This window comes from Schistocerca gregaria, chromosome 2, assembly GCF_023897955.1.
Source record: "Schistocerca gregaria isolate iqSchGreg1 chromosome 2, iqSchGreg1.2, whole genome shotgun sequence".
NCBI classification, from domain to species: Eukaryota; Metazoa; Arthropoda; class Insecta; order Orthoptera; family Acrididae; genus Schistocerca; species Schistocerca gregaria.
In genome coordinates this window covers 848,275,141-848,294,556 of record NC_064921.1, presented here as the reverse complement: position 1 = coordinate 848,294,556, position 19,416 = coordinate 848,275,141, and the positions used below count along the sequence as shown (strand labels likewise).

The 19,416-nt window shown below is 43.2% G+C and overlaps 1 protein-coding gene across 2 annotated transcripts in view; it reads left to right on the top strand.

Annotated features, from left to right (window-relative positions):
* Nucleotides 1-16,395, top strand: part of LOC126335208 (uncharacterized) — a 68,353-nt gene extending 51,958 nt beyond the window's left edge. For both annotated transcript variants that reach the window (XM_049998221.1, XM_049998220.1), the window contains exons 3-5: nucleotides 3,961-4,217; nucleotides 7,696-8,045; nucleotides 13,486-16,395. In XM_049998221.1, coding sequence (XP_049854178.1) covers nucleotides 3,961-4,217; nucleotides 7,696-8,045; nucleotides 13,486-13,663 — 785 coding nt within the window. In that variant the 3' untranslated portion in view covers nucleotides 13,664-16,395. The remainder of the gene's footprint in view (nucleotides 1-3,960; nucleotides 4,218-7,695; nucleotides 8,046-13,485) is intronic.
* The last annotated feature ends 3,021 nt before the right edge of the window (nucleotides 16,396-19,416 follow it).

Sequence of the window (19,416 nt, the reverse complement as noted above, 5' to 3'; positions counted from 1 at the left end):
GGAGATGCCGGTGGTAGGTGCCATGTGTCCAGGTGGTGTGCTTGCTTGTGCGACTGTGTGTGTATGTCTTATTTGCAAAAGAAGGCTTTGCCCGAAAGCTATAAAGTGTAACAGTCTTTTCGTTGTGCCTATTTTCAATTTAGCTGGTCATTTTTACGGTGAATAACAGTTTTACTTTTTCCTAATATTGTTGGCGTTTCAACCTGGAGTTTCCATTGTATAAGAGTCAGTTAGGAAAGAGGGCTTGTAAATGCTGTTTCATAAGTTTGGCGGTTTTTCAGTTCCACAGCTGAAGAAACAATGTCTTAACATAGACGTTTTGTCAAAAAGCTTCACAGACGACGAAACGTGGTGTTATTGTTCTCACTTTATACTAGCCATTACTTTTATTTATTTATTTATTGCGACACACTCCAATACGAAGTTTGTAATACTGCATGTTTAAGTTTATTGTTGTACAAAATTGTGACGAACAAAATTAAATATAAGGAATTGCTACTGTGCTGGTAATAGTTCACAATTAATTGTATTTAAAACAGTACGCTTCAATAACTTAATTTAAAACAATGTTTTCTACTACCAGAAAAATACGTTAATGTCATTACAAGAATTAGTGTGTATGTCAGATATGGTTTTCAGGCAAAACAATTTTTTTTTAACTTCGACAAGTGTTATGACTATTTTTATATTGAGATTCTTTATTCCATTACAAAAGTTGCAAAAGTGTTTCATGTATAATTTTACTCAAACTGGTTTGCCGACTGGCCAGCTGCCTCCCTTTCTGTTACATTTTTCCTTAGCGCATCTTTCTCATTATTAAGTTCGTGATTCGTCTATAAACGGCGGTCTACTGCTGGGCCGCTGTCTGCGCATGTGGAGTCAGTACGGAGTGGTAATCTGAACCGATGTTTCTGTTCCCAGGTAACGTAGTTGTAAGATTAGATTACAGTGTTAAATTTATGGAAAGGTGACATCCAGCAGTTGGAAACAATTCCTTTTTTTTATTTCACCAGCTCTCTTTCCCATTTTTCGTTTGGTATGCATCTTAATTTCCTTTTGATAACAGATGCAGAAATTCTGTTGTGGCTTTTGTTGCGTTTTTTCGAGCTGTTTGCCAGGAGTTCCTGCTTGATATTTGTTAATTCCAAGTTTAGGTACTTTTTCCTCTGACCAGTACCATAATTTTGCATGTGACTTCTTTTATCAATTGCTTGTGATAACTAGATTTCTAAAAAAATAAATCCATCTGACCCGTTTTGCTGTTGGTTCTCCTGTTCTTGGCAGGTGTGACAGTAATGATTATTGACACCCCTGGATCTGTTCCTTACTCCGTATAACTCCCATCGAGCTTGTGGAAGACGTCTTAATTACCTCGACCAATAAAAGGAAGACCGTTGACAATCAGAATTAAGAAATGTTGTTTGGCTATTCTGATACTGAGTGGATAATCGTCCGTGAGTTTGTTCCCCGAGGTACATCAGCTGACCACTATTACTACCTTCAGCTGCCAAAACGGTTTCATACGAATTACGAAGAAAAATTGGCATGTAACCGAAGGAGTAGCTTCTACATCACGACTACTCTCCTGGTCATGCAGTGTTGAGTGTCAGGCAGCTTTAGATCAAACCGATATCACTACAGTTTCACATCCCCCGTAATCAAAGGATGTGCACCCCTGTTCCCTGTAATGAATATGAAGCTTCAAGGAAAGCATTTTCAGGACACAGAGAGGAGAAATAAAAACATTCGAACAGATGAAACAACTTTACAAAAACAAGCACTCACGCCCAACTGACGGTTCTATACAGATGACGAATGATGAATGAGAGTAAAAGAGAGCAATAGAGGACCGCAGTAGGAGAATTGATCATTATAGTCCTTCCACGCACGGAAATTGAGTTCCAGTTTTGTTAGGATCCACACTCATAAAGGCAATTAGTATCAAATACATGAAGTACGTACCACTCCAATCTTGAATCTTAGTCAGCTAGAAGCTCAGCGTCATCGTTTCAGGCAAAAAGAGAATTCTGCGTTCCTGTACCTTGGGGATGTGGTCTCACACTGAGTTCCACCAGTATATGTACGATATTTCGCGTGAGTGAACGGAAGCAACTGTTACGGAAGAATAATGTTGTGCTTCCGTTAGTGTGAACGAGTACAGTATCTAACCACTGTATTTTTCAATGCTGTCGTACAAGCAGAGTTTTTTTTAAAGAATTCTCCTATAGTATTTTTATGGCTTTCACCTCAAAAACTAGATTCCTACACATTTTGTTTAATTTTTATCTTGCTCTACTAATTGACTTATCAGAATTGATCACGTCCACCAATTCTAAGGTTTAGTGAGCTAGAGAATGACTTTCGATGTTTTCAAAGGAATGTGGCTTCGCATAAAAATGATCGTCACTGCGATAGAACCATGTTCATGTCTTACTTCATTTACCCTTTAAAACAACATAAGAAGCTACCCCACCATCTTTAGCTTTATGTACGGTTAATTCATCATGAGTTTACAGGAGAAGGACTACAATTAACCCATGACAGAAAAAATGTAATTAAAAATGATCTATTAAGCATTGCTTCTGCCAGTATCTCGTCTCCTACTTTCCAAACTTTACAGAAGTTCTCCTGCGAACCTTGCAGAACTGCCGCTCCTGAAAGAAAGGATACTGCGGAGACATGGCTTAGCCACAGCTTGGGGGATGTTTCCAGAGTGACATTTTCACTATGCAGCGGAGTGTGCGCTGATATGAAACTTCCTGCCGGACCGAGAATCTGTAAAATTTGGAAAGTAGGAAACGAGGTACTGGCAGAAGTGAAACTGTGACGACGGGGCGTGCTTGGGTAGCTCAGATGGTAGAGCACTTGCCCGTGAAAGGCAAAGGTCCCGAGTTCGAGTCTCGGTCAGGCACACAGTTTTAATCTGTCAGGAAGTTTCATATCAGCGCACACTCCGCTGCAGAGTGAAAATCTCATTCTCGCTGCAGAGTGAAAATCTCATTCTACAGTCACTACGATATAGTGTTTATCTACCGACACTGGACGAGCGACTTCCACGTAAAATGTCTCCTCCCTAGGGGAATATACATAATGGATGTATGAGTACAGATTGTAGACACATGGAAGTTTGGGTGTGATCGTAAGTCGTGCACAGATAGCCAAATGGTAAGATGACCTCTCGCAGTAACCGGGAAATGCGGCTTCGAGTCTCGGTCCGGCACTAATTTTTACTGTCGTCATTCCATGTAACAGCTGATGGTAGCCTGTACTCGCAACTGCGAATACATTTCATCTACTTGCACAAATAGGTTGCCAGTAATTTTTCTTCACGTGACTCTTGACAATCAACACGTGCGTCCCATCATGTGTTGCATTTAATTCGACGACGCTAAACGCGTCTGCTCTTCTCACTCACTCAAAGATAATGTGGCAGCAAAGCAGTCGGGATGGAGCACGCGGGAGATGTGCACTTGCCGCAATGTGACAGCAACCGACGGGTGTATCGAAGTCAATGTTTCCAGCATTTTCTAAAGTGTGAAGTACTCTTATTAATTAACAAGGGTCAGTTCCACATCAAACTTATAAATATTTTCCTGCCCAGTTTTATAATAGTACAACAAGAGACTAGCGTATAGCCCGTGTCACTTGTCCGCCGTGTATCCTCTTAAAACGCACCAAGGGAGTCCTCAAGCAAAACATTCCTATTTGATAGATAGTTCGCAATCAATACCACATACTGCCATCATATAAGATATTTTGAACAGGTTTTCAACGTAGCCTAGGCTACTGCTGTGCTATCTTGTGATGAAAATTGGACTGGGTACTGTCATCAACGATGCCTACCATTTTGGTTTAATTATCGATATCTCTCACAGAGGATGAACTAAGCAGGAACTACTCACCGAAATGGAGAACAAGGTGTTAAGTCAGTGGTGCGATTTTCCATAATTTTTGTTGCAGGCTACTATGAACACGGTGACGACTACCACCGCCATCACGCTCGTCCCGTGCACCACGGCTACCATGGACCACCTGTGTACGTACCACACCGGCATCATCACCATGGTGACAAGTACCTCAAGTTCGGCATCCTGGCGCTGCTAAAGCTCATCCTGGCCAAGCTCAAGGCATTTGGGCTGTTTAAGCTCCTGCTGCTCTTCATCATCAAGCCCATTCTACTCTTCAAGCTCGCTCTCAAGTTCCTCTTCATCACAAAGGTATGTACGCGATTACATCAGAGTGTGTCCTCGGAGTCTTTCATCGTGGCATGCTTCAATAGAAGTTTCTCGTTTTACAAGCAGCGTCACTTCGAATAAACCCCTCGAGCTTTCGATAACTGTCTCTGCCGTTGTCATCAGGAGCTGAAATCCATACTGTGGAGCAACTACTAGCGAGATAGGGATCGTGATGAAGTGACATAGACAGAGACCAGTGTCCTGGCGCACCACCAAGATGAGAGATATGTTAACGTTAAAGACAACGTAGGTTTTCAAGTTCCTGGCGTGTATATCGTCCCCTGTGAATGTGGCAGCATTTATATGGGTCAAAATATTCGCACTGTTGCTGCGCATTGTGCAGAGAGTTCAAGTCATGTCAATCAAAAAGAATTTGAGCAGTCGGCTGTGGCTGAATACCGGCTAGAAAACGGCATAAAATAAATTTTTGAAAGACGCGAGTTTTGGCTCAAACAATATCCTACTGGGATTCTGTTACAAAAGAAGCGGACGAAATTAGAATAAAAAGCAACAGCTTTAACAGAGACGAGGGGTACACAGTCGCGCATTGTGACGGGCTTTGGACGTTGAGCGAAAGCAAAGACGGAGGCTTGACGCTTGTAGGGACGCGGGAGTGGAGTTTCAAAAGTTGTGTTTGCTGCTCGCGCTTTGTGACGTCACTCGGTACGGCGGCAGGACAGAGCCGCTGGGAGCTGTCTGACTTGCCTTCCGCGTACGCGCCCCTCTGACCCTCTCTGGAAGGTTCCAGACGCTGCCATTGCATCTGTATAGGCAGAACAGCGGGCCAGTTCCGGTAGTCAATGATTTTAACTCTCGACGACGATGGTGGTGACAGCTATCGAAAGCTCTGCTATTTTATTAGAAGCGACGTGGCTTGTAAACCGAGAAGATTTTATTGATACATCAGCGTTCTGTGTAGTTAAAAAGCATTTAGTGACGAAATACAACAGGTGGTGTCCCAGCATCCCAGTCAACTATCAGTTTTATAATGTGTCATTACGAATTGCATAAGTCGTTAGTGCTACGACTATTTTGACTCTTAACTTTTATTTGAGAAGTATGGACTCGGGTAGTCGATGATCTCACAACGATAAAAGTGCAAGCTATTTGTGGGCACTCTTAAAAACTGAAAGTTGGATACATCTGCTGTGTTTGGAATTTTCGGCTTTTCCAGACGTTAGGGTGTACGTAAATATTACTTTGGCAGTGGTCGAATGCGATACGTCTCGTGGCAGTTATGTGTCATAAATGGCTGAATAGTAATTGTAGATTCTAATAAAGCACTGCAATTCTGAAAACAACCTACAGTCAGTCTGCTTGTATGCTTTAGCCTTTCTAGAAATCTTTTCTCGGCAGGTGCTTAAAATGTGGCTCTACGTCTTCAGTCTTCCAGAGAACATAACAAGGTAAGAAGATTCAGAAAGAGTACTGTACGTTGTTCGCAGAACGACACTAACGGACTCCTTAGAACACAGGGGAAAATTATAGGAATGTGTAGCACTGCAACTTGTAACACAAGCCTTTAAAAGTGCAAATAACTTTCAGTCACTGCACTGTATTATTTGTTCTGTTTACCTTACGTTAACTTAAAGCTGCGAGAAGGAAATAATGAGAGAGTAAATGAATGGATATATATTGACTTTTAGAGGTTCTCTCCTGATAATCTCTCAGCTAAGTCCAGTAACTTGTAAGTGATCTTGATAATCGTGGAGCTACTGATCATTTCGTTCACATTCAGTGCGAAACAGGACAGCATTGGTGTCCTTGGTCATGGACATTTAGTCCTAATGATCCGCTGCTTGTATATTCCAGCGGAGAAAAAGCGTCTTAATATAGGTTAAACAGCGACAGCCGACCGGAGTGGCCGTGCGGTTCTAGGCGCGTCAGTCTGGAACCGCGCGACTGCTACGGTCGCAGGTTCGAATCTTGCCTCTGGCATGGATGTGTGAGATGTCCTTAGGTTAGTTAGGTTTACGTAGTTCTAAGTTCTAGGGGACTGATGGCCTCAGATGTTAAGTCCCATAGTGCTCAGAGCCATTTGAACTATTTTTTGAAACAGCGACAGCAATAACAATAAAATATATCAATGCTGACCGGTTTATCAGTTATGGAGTGATAGAAATTCATACCAGAACAAGATAGTGCACTCTGCATGTGATGTACATCGGGGTTATAAACAGTCTGAAAACCTTGTAAGGGTGTTGCAGGGTACGTTGTGTCAAGAAACAATTATGAAGAAAAATATTCGATACGTTGCTCCGTTTTCGAGTTAGCCAATCAGGCCGTTACGTGCGAGGATTCAAACGGCCCGCCAGAGAAGGTGAAGGCAAATATGTTCTTCGTTTAGATACAGGTTCCCAGGCAGATGCCATTTTCCTTGACTTCCGGAAGGCGTTCGATACAGTTCCGCACTGTCACCTGATAAACAAACTAAGAGCCTACGGAATATTAGACCAGCTGTGTGGCTGGATTGAAGAGTTTTTAGCAAACAGAACACAGCTTGTTGTTCTCAATGGAGAGACGTCTACAGACGTTAAAGTAACCTCTGGCAGCCACAGGAGAGTGTTATGGGACTATTGCTCTTCACAATATATGTAAGTGACCTAGTAGATAGTGTCGGAAGTTACATGCGACTTTTCGCGGATGATGCTGTAGCATACAGAGAGGTTGCAGCATTAGAAAATTGCAGCGAAATGCAGGAAGATCTGCAGCGGATAGACACTTGGTGCAGTGAGTGGCAACTGACCCTTAACATAGACGAATGTAATGTATTGCGAATACATAGAAAGAAGGATCCTTTATTGTATGATTATATGATAGCGGGTACTTCAGTAAAATATCTGGGAGTATGCGAACGGAACGATTTGAAGTGGAATGATCATGTAAAATTAATTGTTGGTAAGGCGGGTGCCAGATAGAGATTCATTGGGAAGGCCTTAGAAAATGTAGTCCATCAGCGAAGGAGGTGGCTTGCAAAACACTCGTTCGACCTATACTTGAGTATTGCTCAACAATGTGGGATCCATACCAGATCGGGTTGACAGAGGAGATAGAGAAGATCCAAAGAAGAGCGGCGCATTTCGTCACAGGGTTATGTTGTAAGCGTGACAGCGTTACGGAGATGTTTAGCAAACTCAAGTGGCAGACTCTGCAAGAGAGTCGCTCTGCATCGCGGTGTAGCTTGCTGTTCAGGTTTCTAGATGAGGTATCGAATATATTGCTTCCCCCTACTTATACCTTCCGAGGGGATCACGAATGTACAATTAGAGAGATTCGAACAGCAGTCTTTCTTCCCGCGAACCATACAACACTGGAACAGGAAAGGGAGGTAATGCACTGGCACGTAAAGTGCCCTCCGCCACACACCGTTAGATGGCTTGCGGATTATAAATGTAGATGTCCTTAAATTCCTTTGCAAGGCATCTCGGTAGTAGATGTACTAGTCTACGTTTTGTTTCAGGCGTTCAACGCACTGACCCTGCCGCTGCTGCTGCTGCCGCTGCTGCTGTTGCTGCTGCCGCTGCTGTTGCTGCCGCTGCTGCTGCCGCTGGCGCCGCTGCTGCTGCTGCCGCTGCTGCTGCCGTTGCTGCTGCTGTTCCTGCCTGTGCCCGTGCTGACACCCGGCGCTGGCGCCGGCGGCGCTGGCCGTCGCCGCCGTCGCAGGAGAGCAGCTGCTGTCGCCCCAGGCTCCGCCAGCCCCAACTTGCTCATGTTGACGCGCCAGGTGTTGGAGGCCGACCAGTGCCTCGAGAGGATCGCCTGCCAGCTGGCAGCGCGCCGCTCCAGTCTCTACAACAGATTCGTCATTTGGTAAGCATTTTCATGTACATCTCAGATCTTGATCTAGGAGCCAGCGTTATGAACGTCTGTATTTTTAATGAGCGAGGTGCCCCGGTGGTTAGCACAATGGATTCGCATTCAGGACAGTTCATTTCTGCATGAAGCCACCCTGATTTAGGTTTCTCGTGGTTTACCTAAATCGCTTTAGGCAAATGCCGGGTTGGTTCCTTTGAAAAAAAAAAGGGGTCTATTTCTTTATGTATGCTCCAAACAATCCGATCTTATGCTCCATCTCCGACGTTGATGTTGATATGATGTTAAACCCTAGTATTCCTATAAGAACGTAGGATTCCGCGGCCGTTGTCATAGTGATTAAAATTTTTCTGGCTATTATGCCGCGTCATTGCTAAAAACTAACGACAATAATAAACTGTTGGAACCTGATAGGTTGTCCACAGTCACGGTGGTGTTCCGCTATCGTCGTTTTATTATGTTGTTGAAATCGTACATAGCATTCGTGTTCTGCTACTCGTAAGCCGAGATGTCTCCCTGTTTCTCCTACGTAGGCAGCTCCGCACTCACACCGCAGTTCGTAAACACCTGCAGTGTTAAGATTGTTGACTACTGAAACCTCGTCGGCGGAGGACGTTGCCTAGCCGTTCACTGACGCCTTTTGCATTTGGCAAGTGTACCAGTGGAAGCTTGTCTTCTTTACCTTCTTCTCGTGTTCTGCTCCCTTTGGTTTTAGCTACCTTTCTTATGATGTTGTCATCACAGCCGTTGGCACGAAACGTGTGCTGAAGCTCCTTTAATTCTTCTTTGATGTTATCTTCATCACTTAACTGGTAGGCTCGGACAGTTAACGTATGCAGAACAGAATACTTTTGAGCTGGGTGGTGGTGGCTCTCCGCGTGCAGGTAACGATTAGTGTGCGATGGTTTCCGGTACAATTTGTGTCCCAGTTTACCTTCGGCAGCTCTGTATACTTCCACATCCAGAAATGGCAAGGTACCATTGTTTTCAGTCCCATGTGTGAACTTTATATTTTTGTGCAGGCTATTTAAGTGCTGGAGGAAGTTTCCCAATTCCATTTCACCGTAATGCCAGATAACGAAAGTGTCGTCCACATATCGTAGCCAACAACTGGGACGTAACGGAGCAGAAGCTAGGGCCGTTTGCTCAAAGGCTTCCATGAAGATGTCCGCAGCTACAGTGGAGAGCGAGGAACCAATTGCCACTCCATCTAACTGTTCGAAATATTTTCCCCGTCAGGTGAAGTACGTAGATGATAGACATAAGCGCACCAGATCGCAGATATCTGGTGGGATCCGATCCTGTAGAATGCGCATAGTCTCCTCAATAGGTACGTTAGTGAAGAGAGATTTGATGCCAAAACTGACCATAACGTCTGATGGCTTTATTCGCTGTTCCCTAATCAGTTGTATGAAGTGGGAAGAGTCTTTCACGTAGGAGTCTGTTTGTCCCACAAGACGGCGTAACTTTGGTGCCAGATGTTTGGCAACATAATACGAAGGTCAATCTATTCCGTTCACTATGGGCCTCAGCAGATAACCCTCCTTATAGAGCTTATGTACCACGTAGATCCTAGGAGGAACAGGCACCTTCGTGATTAGTCTCTTGGCTGTGTTAGGATCAATTCTCGAGTCCTTTACGAGGGCCTTCGTATTTCTGCCTATCCTCGCCGTCGGGTCACTCCTTGGTACTCTGTAAATGGGATCGTTTAGCAGTTCGTCCATCTTCTTTTCATATTCAGAAGTGTCCATCAGAACCGTAGCGTTTCCTTTGTCCGCATGTAGGACCACAATATCCTTGTTATTCCAGAGCTTCTTTATGGCCTGTCTTTCTACACGTATGATATTGGCTCTGAGTGGTTTTCTGCTTCGACACGTGGTACTTGGTGGAGTGACGAATCCACAGATTGAATGATCTCTTCTGTGGGAATCTTTGTGGGCGTAACTGTGAAGTTTAACCCTTTGAACAGGATTGACGTTGCTGTCTCACTGATGTCGAGATGTTAATCACGGTACTTATTGCATACATTTTCCTACTACTATTGTTTGATCTATTGGACACATCGTTTGTGCAGTAAGATGGGTTCTGATACACCTAGTTGCAAGTACAGACGGGCCAGAGATTTCAGCTGGATATACAACCGGCAAGGAAAGCTTTTCTGAAGAAGAGAAATTTGTTAACATCGAGTATAGATTTAAGTGTCAGGAAGTCCTTTCTAAAAGTATTTGTATGGAGTGCTGCATGTATGGATGTGAAACGTGGACGATAAATAGTTTCTACAAGATGAGAATAGAAGCTTTAGAAATGTTGTGCTACAGAAGAATGCTGAAGACTAGATGGGTAGATCACATAACTAATAAGGAGGTATTGAAGAGAACTGAGGCATCAAGGGATCACCAATTTAACATTGGAGGGCAGCATGGAGGGTAAAAATCATAGAGGGAGACCAAGAGATGAATACACTAAGCAGATTCAGAAGGATGTAGGTTGCAGCAGGTACTGGGAGATGAAGAATCTTGCACAGGATAGAGTAGCATGGAGACTTGCATCAAAGCAGTCTCTGGACTGAAAACTACAACAAACAACAACAACAACAACAACAACAACACTGTCCTTGCCCCACCATGTGGAGCTGCGCCAACTTCCATGTTTAGTTATTTTTTTCTCTTTTGTTTCGTCTTTTTATACAGTATTGTTAAATTTTAACAAAGAATGCTATGAAAGTAAACATTTATAAAAGAAGTTATTGAATTAAGCAAGGAAAAAACAGACAACACAGTTAAAAAGAAAGCGATATTGCAGTGCCTGTGCTGCTAAGAAGAAAGATGCAATGTTCCTTCGGACTTGGATGCATGTCTCAAGGAACAGGCACTACGCTGACTACACCCATTATGGAATATGTGAAATGTATTCGCAGTTGTAAATACGAACAACCATCAGCTTTATAAGGGAATGACGACAGTGAAAATTTGAGTCAGACCAGGACTGCGTATCCGTGCACGACGGAACATTCCATCGTTCCTCCCCAACGACACAGGCACTGCAATATCGTGTTTATCTGTCAATACCAGGCAGCGACTTTCAATTAAAATATCCTTCCCTGTACAAGAATAACATAATGTGTGTTCAAGTACAGGGAGTGACGCACTGAACGACCACGTATGGAAGACTGGGTCTGGCGGTGAGTTGTGCACAGATAGCGGAAGCGGTTAGGGTGACGCTTGCCTAAAGCGGTAAATCCCGGTTCCAGTCCCGGCCCGATACAAATTTTCACTGCCGCCACTCCCTTATACAGATGTTAATAAAGAAGATTGGATAGCCTCACACTAGCGCCGACTGGAAATGAAGATTTCAGAATGCTAACTTCGATTCTAGCATCTTCGTTTTGTGACCTCTCATTTTAGTATAGCTGTGTTCTGTGGTGATGGTGATTTCATGAATAGCCAGGAGTCTCATGCATACTGCAACGATCTGCAGTGCTAGTAGACAACGTAAGATCGTTTTTCTAAATTTTGCAAGAGGCCGAAAAAGCTGTATATCGTTCCCAAATAGAGCAAAAAATAATTGCTACTCCTCTATTATAACTAATTTCTGTTATACTGGTGATCGTGTATATGTACGCTACTGGCCATTAAAATTGCTACACCAAGAAGAAATGCAGATGATAAACGGGTATTCATTGGACAAATATTTTGTACTAGAACTGACATGTGATTACATTTTTACGCAATTTGGCTGTATAGATCCTGAGAAATCAGTACCCACACCACCTCTGGCCGTAATAACGGCCTTGATACGCCTGGGCATGAGTCCAACAGGGTTTGGGTGGCGTGTACAGGTAGAGCTGCCCATGCAGCTTCAACACGATACCATAGTTCATCAAGAGTAGTGACTGGCGTATTGTGACGAGCCAGTTGTTCGGCCACCATTGACCAGACGTTTTCAATTGGTGAGATCATTCGCAGAATATGCTGGCCATGGCAGCAGTCGAACATTTTCTGTATCCAGAAAGGCCCGTACAGGACCTGCAACATTCGGCCGTGCATTATCCTGCTGAAATGTAGGATTTCGAAGGGATCGAATGAAGGGTAAAGCCACGGGTCGTAACACATCTGAAATGTTACGTCCACTGTTCAAAGTGCCGACAATACGGACAAGAGGTGACCGAGACGTGTAACCAATGGTATCCCATACCATCACGCTGGGTGATACGTCAGTACGGCGATGACGAATACACGCATCCAATGTGCGTTCACCGCGATGTCGCCAACAGGGATGCGACCATCATGATGCTGTAAACAGAACCTGGATTCATCCGAAAAAGTGACATTTTGCCATTCGTGCACCCAGGTTCGTCGTTGAGTACACCATCGCAGGCGCTCCTGTCTGTGATGCAGCGTCAAGGGTAACCGCAGCCATGGTCTCCGAGCTGATAGTCCATGCTGCTGCAAACGTCGTCAAACAGTTCGTGCAGATGGTTGAAAACGTCCCCATCTATTGGCTCAGGGATCGAGACGTGGCTGCACGACCCATATTAGCCATGCGGATAAGATGGCTGTCATCTCGACTGATAGTGATACGAGGCCGTTGGGATCCAGCACGGCGTTCCGTATTACCCTTCTGGAACTACCGTCATTGGATCTCGACCAACGCAACAGCAATGTCACGATACGATAAACAGCAATCGCGATAGGCTACAATCCGACCTTTATCAAAGTCGGAAACGTGATGGTACGCATTTCTCCTCCTGATACGAGGCATCACAACAACGTTTCACTAGGCAACGCCGGTAAACTGCTGTTTGTGTATGAGAAATCGGTTGGAAACTTTCCTCGTATCAGCACGTTGTAGGTGTCGAAACCGGCGCTAGCCTTGTGTGGTTGCTCTGAAAAGCTAATCATTTGCATATCACAGCATCTTCTTCCTGTCGGTTAAGTTTCGCGTTTGTAGCACGTCATCTTCGTGGTGTAGCGATTTTAATGGACAGTAGTGTAAGTCAGTATATAAATTTGAATTAAATACTGTCTTAAATGACTGTGTTAGTACACAAATATTCATGATCTATAAATACTTCACACATTTCTGATTCGACCTAAGTAGCAACAATAGTCATGATCTACAGAATGCTACGTGTGATGTGCAAGTTCTTAGCTTGCAATGTTATAGTTCTTTGCTGGCATTAGCAATGCGAGTTCTCATTTGTGTTATTCTCTATGGACGTGTCTATTTGTATTTTTTTGTGTAATGTGATCGATATTTTGTCAGCACGTTTTTGGAAGCCTGTCCATTGACTTTTATTTTTGATGCCTTTATGCATCGTGTGCCACGTTATTGTGTTTAAGTTACCTGTAACCATTACGGTACAGAATAATGTGTTCAGCGGACCCTCATTTTGCGTTATTTCTTGAGAATAGTGTCGACTGGCGGACTGTTGCAGGATACTGGAGAGGTTCCAGCGGTGGGTAGCTCCAGAAAGCACGAAGCCGCGGCTGACGTCCTACCTGGGTGCCTACCGACAAGGAGCCGAGGTGCCCAGCCAGTGCAGACCACGCTACGAGTGCGACAGCGAAGTGCTGGGTCTGCCCAGGGGCAGCCTCCTGCAGCAACTTCTGTAGTTGCCAGCTGCGCTACGCTGACGTCCGAACCTGCGGCCTACCATCAGCGACTCCAGATGTACAGTCCATGCTGGTTTCCTAACGAGCGTCGACAAACGTAACTTCTGGAGGCCAGCTTCTGTAGCCCCTAACATCGACTCCTCCGGGGACTTACCTGCAGGAGTGTCTCACCTCACTACGTCTGATACCGAACCTCCATAAGATAGTCTGCAGCAACAGATATCAGTGACGTCCAATGCTGCCACGCCTGTGGTGTGCAAATACAGTTGTTTCGAACATTGACATAATGACTGGGATGTAGTGATCGCAATACTGGTAGTAAAATGGAGATGTTCTGTCTCGATTCCACAGTATTTTTATCGACGTATGGCCGGTTTGAATGTACGAGGAATACTCTGTGAGTAACACAACACTTTTTACTGAAATCCCGTTGGTTTTATTAAGGCTTCTAATACACCGTATTATTGCCGCTCTTGTGGCTACGAAACACTATTTTTCAACATTATCTACGCTCAATACAGCAGTCTTATGCCACCTTACTGGAAGGGACTGTGTGTCCGCGTGGTACCAAACTAATGGTTGACAACGGACCCAAGGTCATGCTGCATCAATAAACTCCCCCTCATCCACGTACTGCTTCCCGCAGAGTACAATATGGGCCAAGCAGATGGAAGTCCTTTCTCGTCTTCTGTTAGGAGGCGAGGAATCCAGCGTGCACACACCTTTGGTTATCCCTATTGGTGGACGGGTATGTCGGCGCTACCAACAGAGACGTCCAGTTGCGCAGCGAGGTGTTTGTGATCCATCGATCATCTCGTTCCAAAATACCAGGAGTCACAGCTGTGTGCGTCTTCCGGCACGCGGGAGATAGGACGGCTTTTTGCAACCTTGTTGCTATGATGACAGACGCTTCGCCCAACGACTCACTGTGCTTTTGTTCACTACCAGGTCTCCATAGACATTCTGCAAGCGCATATGAAAATCTGCGTTGCTCTTGTTTTCCTTCAGAAGAAACTCACTAACATCTACTTGGAACGCACCTCCGTTACGGACGCTATTGTGGATAGCGCCACCATATATCGAAACTTCGTGACACTATTGGCGCTGAAGAGGGAATATTCCACAATGCCCCACAAAAAATTCGCACTTTTTCAACTGAAATTGGCCGAGAAAAAAAGTGTTGCATTAGTTAATGAACACCCCTTATATTGTTCACCATCATCACATACAGAACGCTTGTCTAGGAACAGCAGTGAATGAGAAAATCTCTCTGCAACTTATGATTTTGGCCGTTTACATGCTATTCGTAGCGAGTCATTTTGTGTTTGGTGCATAAGGAAACTGGTCATGCGTCAGTGAAAATATTTCGTGGTCGATACATTTCTTTTATACATTGCTAAAAACAATTAGCCTTATCAATAGATCGACTGTAGGAGCTCCTGTCTCGCTGGAAGAATGTGGTTGTGTTCTCCCTGGGGTATGTTTGTACGGTACTAATACAGTGTAGCCCCTACTATTTAGCGAGAACAGGGCACTGCAGCAGCATATCTTATGGTCACTCGCGACGACTCCCCATTTCTGCCACTATCAGTCACTGCACAAAGGTGCACTGAGATTTCTGCACCCAGGCATGTGATGTTAAAGAACAGCAATACGTCTACCACACAGTTCCATCGGTGTCATTTCAAAGACAGAATCTCGAGTGCTTTGTAGATGCTTACCTGAGGTGACTACTTTAGCGCATCACAGAGTCCAACTTCCTATGCACACAATTATATAGATTATTTTCTCTAATACAGTTAGTAATACAGGGATTCACACAAAGCGTAGCTGTATATGACACTGTAATATGTTTCTAAGCAATTACAGCTACATTTATTTACACACATTGACATTATATTTCTAGATATAGATCCGACCTGTTGTAAAACGTTAAATTGTCTTTATTTAAAAATATTTGACGAAGTATTGTTTGTTTTAATTTTAAAGTATTTGGCAAACTATTCATCAACAGAAAGCTTTTATTTCTCTAATTAGGGCAAAGTAAAGAAGACGTACAACGAGAAAACTGACTGCTGAGTTAGGTTACTTGCTATATAGTGTAATATTTCATGTGCGTTCTTTTCTCACAGTTGTTTTCCGTGATTTTTTTTCTTATTTTCAGGCGGAAAAGGCCACTGGTGATGGCATTATTTGTCCAAAAATTTTTCATTAAAGACAAATAACAGTTCTTTGTAAAACATCGTCTTCTTCCACTAGTCATGGACCGATAAAAATAAAAGTGCGTAGTTTGGACAAACTTCGATACTGTATAATGCAACACATAGCTAAAACATATACGCATACTTTGGATGCACTGTATGAGCGTGACTATCAATTTCAAAATGTCGCTCGATACTAAAAAAAACACATCTACCTACTAATAAACTGGTTGTAGAAGAGCCTCATATGGTACCATTTTTGGAAGTCCTGTGTATGCTTAGTGTGAATTGTACGAAATCTTGCCTGTCGCCTAATAGCTCAACGACATTGCAATCTACCTTCTATTGTTGTCTTTTACCTGTGAAATGGTAAACGAAATATCTGGTCAACACAAATATAATCGAATGTTCGTCGTTTTGTTTCTTTATTTATAAATGTGTTATTTACTGTTTAATTAATTAATTTATTTATTTGAAGATGTATTTATTTATTTATTTTTGTGTGTATGAAATGTACAAGAAATAAACTTTTTACGCAAATAAACAATAACTAAAAAATGCTTTTTTGTGATAGACTAAATAAGACATCACCTTCCAGAAAGAAACGTTTTCACAATTCAAATTTACTATGTCGAAACTCTATTTTAGTTGAGTCATAACTTACTGTTGAGCCCGCTTTCTTGTTGCGGCTCTGTTTGTTAGTGTGGAACTGATTTTGACCAGCGGATTCAGCAGATGTTCCATGTGACAGACCGCTTCTAATGTGCCACACAGTTATAGAGTTTTGGAAGTACCTGAAAGTAGACGAAAAAATCTTTTTACTGTAAATAAATACAAAAGCAAATAGCAATTTACAGGATAGATTCTAAAGCCTTAATTTGTTCACGTTTGCTGAATTAATATATTAAAGTTGTTAAACATGCCTTTTAACTGGAAGAAGAAATGTCTAAGAATGTATACCTCGAGCACAGCACTGTGCAGAAGGGATTCATTGACCGTGGGTAAACTGGGAAAGAAGGTGTTGTTTCAGATGGAAAGTAAAATTTAAGTGGATTGATACAATAAGAAATGAGGAGCATCACCACGGAGTCGGCGAGGATAGGAATGTGTAGAAAACACTGGAAAAAGGGATATGATGATAGGGCCTTTGTTAGGACGTTAGGGTACTACTTCCAGTGTAATGGAGGACCACGTAAACATCGAAATTGCAGGGTAATAGAGGAGTTATACACACAAAAAGTAACTGAGACTGTTAGATGCGACAATTACTCTAAGATGAAGAGATTGATCATTCGAGGGAAAGTGGTGGTGGTTCGCTTCAGCCAGTGATAAGACAGACGATAAAGAAAAAATAATCCAGCACCCTAGTCTGGCTGGAGGTGTGAGGTAAACTAAGGTGAAAGTGTTCAGTTATGTCGCATGTTGCGGCATAAATGCATTTTTTCTTTTTTGGTCGCTCATTAATCACAGCATAGCGACAAAATACACTCTTAAAAAATAAAAGAAGAAAAATAGGGCCCACCTGGAAGGAATTATCTTAATAGGACGAAAAAAAGGTATAATATCAGAAAAATTGGAAGTATATTCAAGACAAAGAGCTTCACGAACTGAGCATGTCAATACACTTTGGTATACCTCTGGCCCCTACGCAAGTAAATATTCAGCTTGGCATTGATTAGCAGAATTTTTGGATGTCTTCCTGAGGGATATCGAGCCAAATTCAGTCCAGTTGACGCTTAGATTGTCGAAATCCAGAGATGGTTGGAGGGCTCTGCAAAACGGGGAGTAGAATATCGTCGAAGTGCCACTGCACTGTAAGGGTACCACGGATGACAGCCAAAGGGGTGCTGCGATGAAAAGGAACGGCGTCCTAGCCCATCACTCCTTCTAGGCGGGCCGTTTGGCGGGCGACAGTCGCGTTGGTATCTCACCGCTATCCTAGTCATCTCCAGACAGGTCTCTACAGGTCATCCGGTCTCATTTTGAAGCAGGGCTCATCATTAATTCATTCCAGTCAATGAGTTTCCAAACCGAAGACGTTTCTGGAGACGCTGTGGACAGCACTGGAATTCCAACGTGACTGTTGGCCGCCATATGATACTCTGGGGTGTCAGTTCATTTCACAGTAGGACCCCTTTGGTTCTCAGCCGCGGTAGCCTTACGGCACTACGGTACGTCGATAGACTTCTACATCCTGTTTTGTTGCCCTTCATGGCAAGACATCCCGGGCTTACATTTCAGCAAAATAATGACCGCCCACACACGGTGAGGGTTTCTACTGCTTGGTTTCGTACAACCCAACCCTACCTTAGCCAGCATGGTCGCCAGATCTCTCCCCAGTTGAGCTTATGAGCAGGGCCCTTCAAGCCGCCTGGGATTTTGAGAGTTTAACAAGCTAATTGGACAAAATACGGCCCGATATCCTCAGGAGGACATCCAACAACTCTTTCAATTAATGCCAGGCCGAACAACTGTTTGTATTGGGGCCAGATGTGGACCAATGTTTTACTGACTAGCTTAATTTTCTCTTGAGTAAATCATTCAATTTTCCTGAAGTAATCTTTCGTTTGTCTGTAACGTACATCACATCTACCGATTTCCGTCCCATTCGTATACGTTCTACGTGGTGCACCGTTTTCTTTTTTTTTTTTTTTGTCTTAGAGTGTAATAGCAACTATGATTACGTAAGTGAGAAATTATACGTGTACTTTTTTCTAAGACTTTCATCCAATACGAAGACCCGTGTAACCAGTTTCCAATATCTCTGGTAATCCATCAAGGTAAGTGGGTCTGCAGCCTGACACTAAGTACTTGAATAATGCTAACAAAATCAGCGGCTGTATTTCAGTCCAACGTCGTTTATTCTCTTTAACACGGGCTACCAGTTTCGACACCAAATGGTGTTATTTTGAGGTACAAGCATAACCCCTGCCATCCACAATCGTTTTCATGTGCAATGAACAGAATCGTATGCAGCGGGCCAAAATTAACTGGATTCCGTACTCCAAGCTTGGAGTTCCAGTTTTCTGACCGTGCTGCGCTTGTTATTGCAACGCAATGCACGGAATCCAGTTAATTTTTTCCCGCAGCATACGATTCTGTTCACTAAACATGAAAACTGTTATGGATGACTGGTTGTGGTTGGGACCTGAAGATGAGACCATTTGGTGTCGAAACTGGTAGCATGTGTTAAAAAGAATAAGCGACGTTGACTTCAAATACAGCAGCTGGTTTTGTTAGACTCTAATACATTTGTAAAACATGCATTTCGAAGTGTCAGTCATGTGACTGTTGATATTGAAACCCAATTTCTGTGTTATTTCTTCTCTCTATACACTATTCTCCTTTTACAGAGTGTTTAAAGAAAAGGTTCATGGGTTTAAAATTAAATAACATGAAAACAATGATCGACATAAGAATGCGAGAGCTTTAAGAATTTTATAGAGATGTTTCTAAGTAGTTGTTATAAATACTTATCATTAAACGACGCTATAATCACAAAATGTAAGTTAGTGACTACAAGTACTACTCCGAATCCCAGAAGGATCGGTT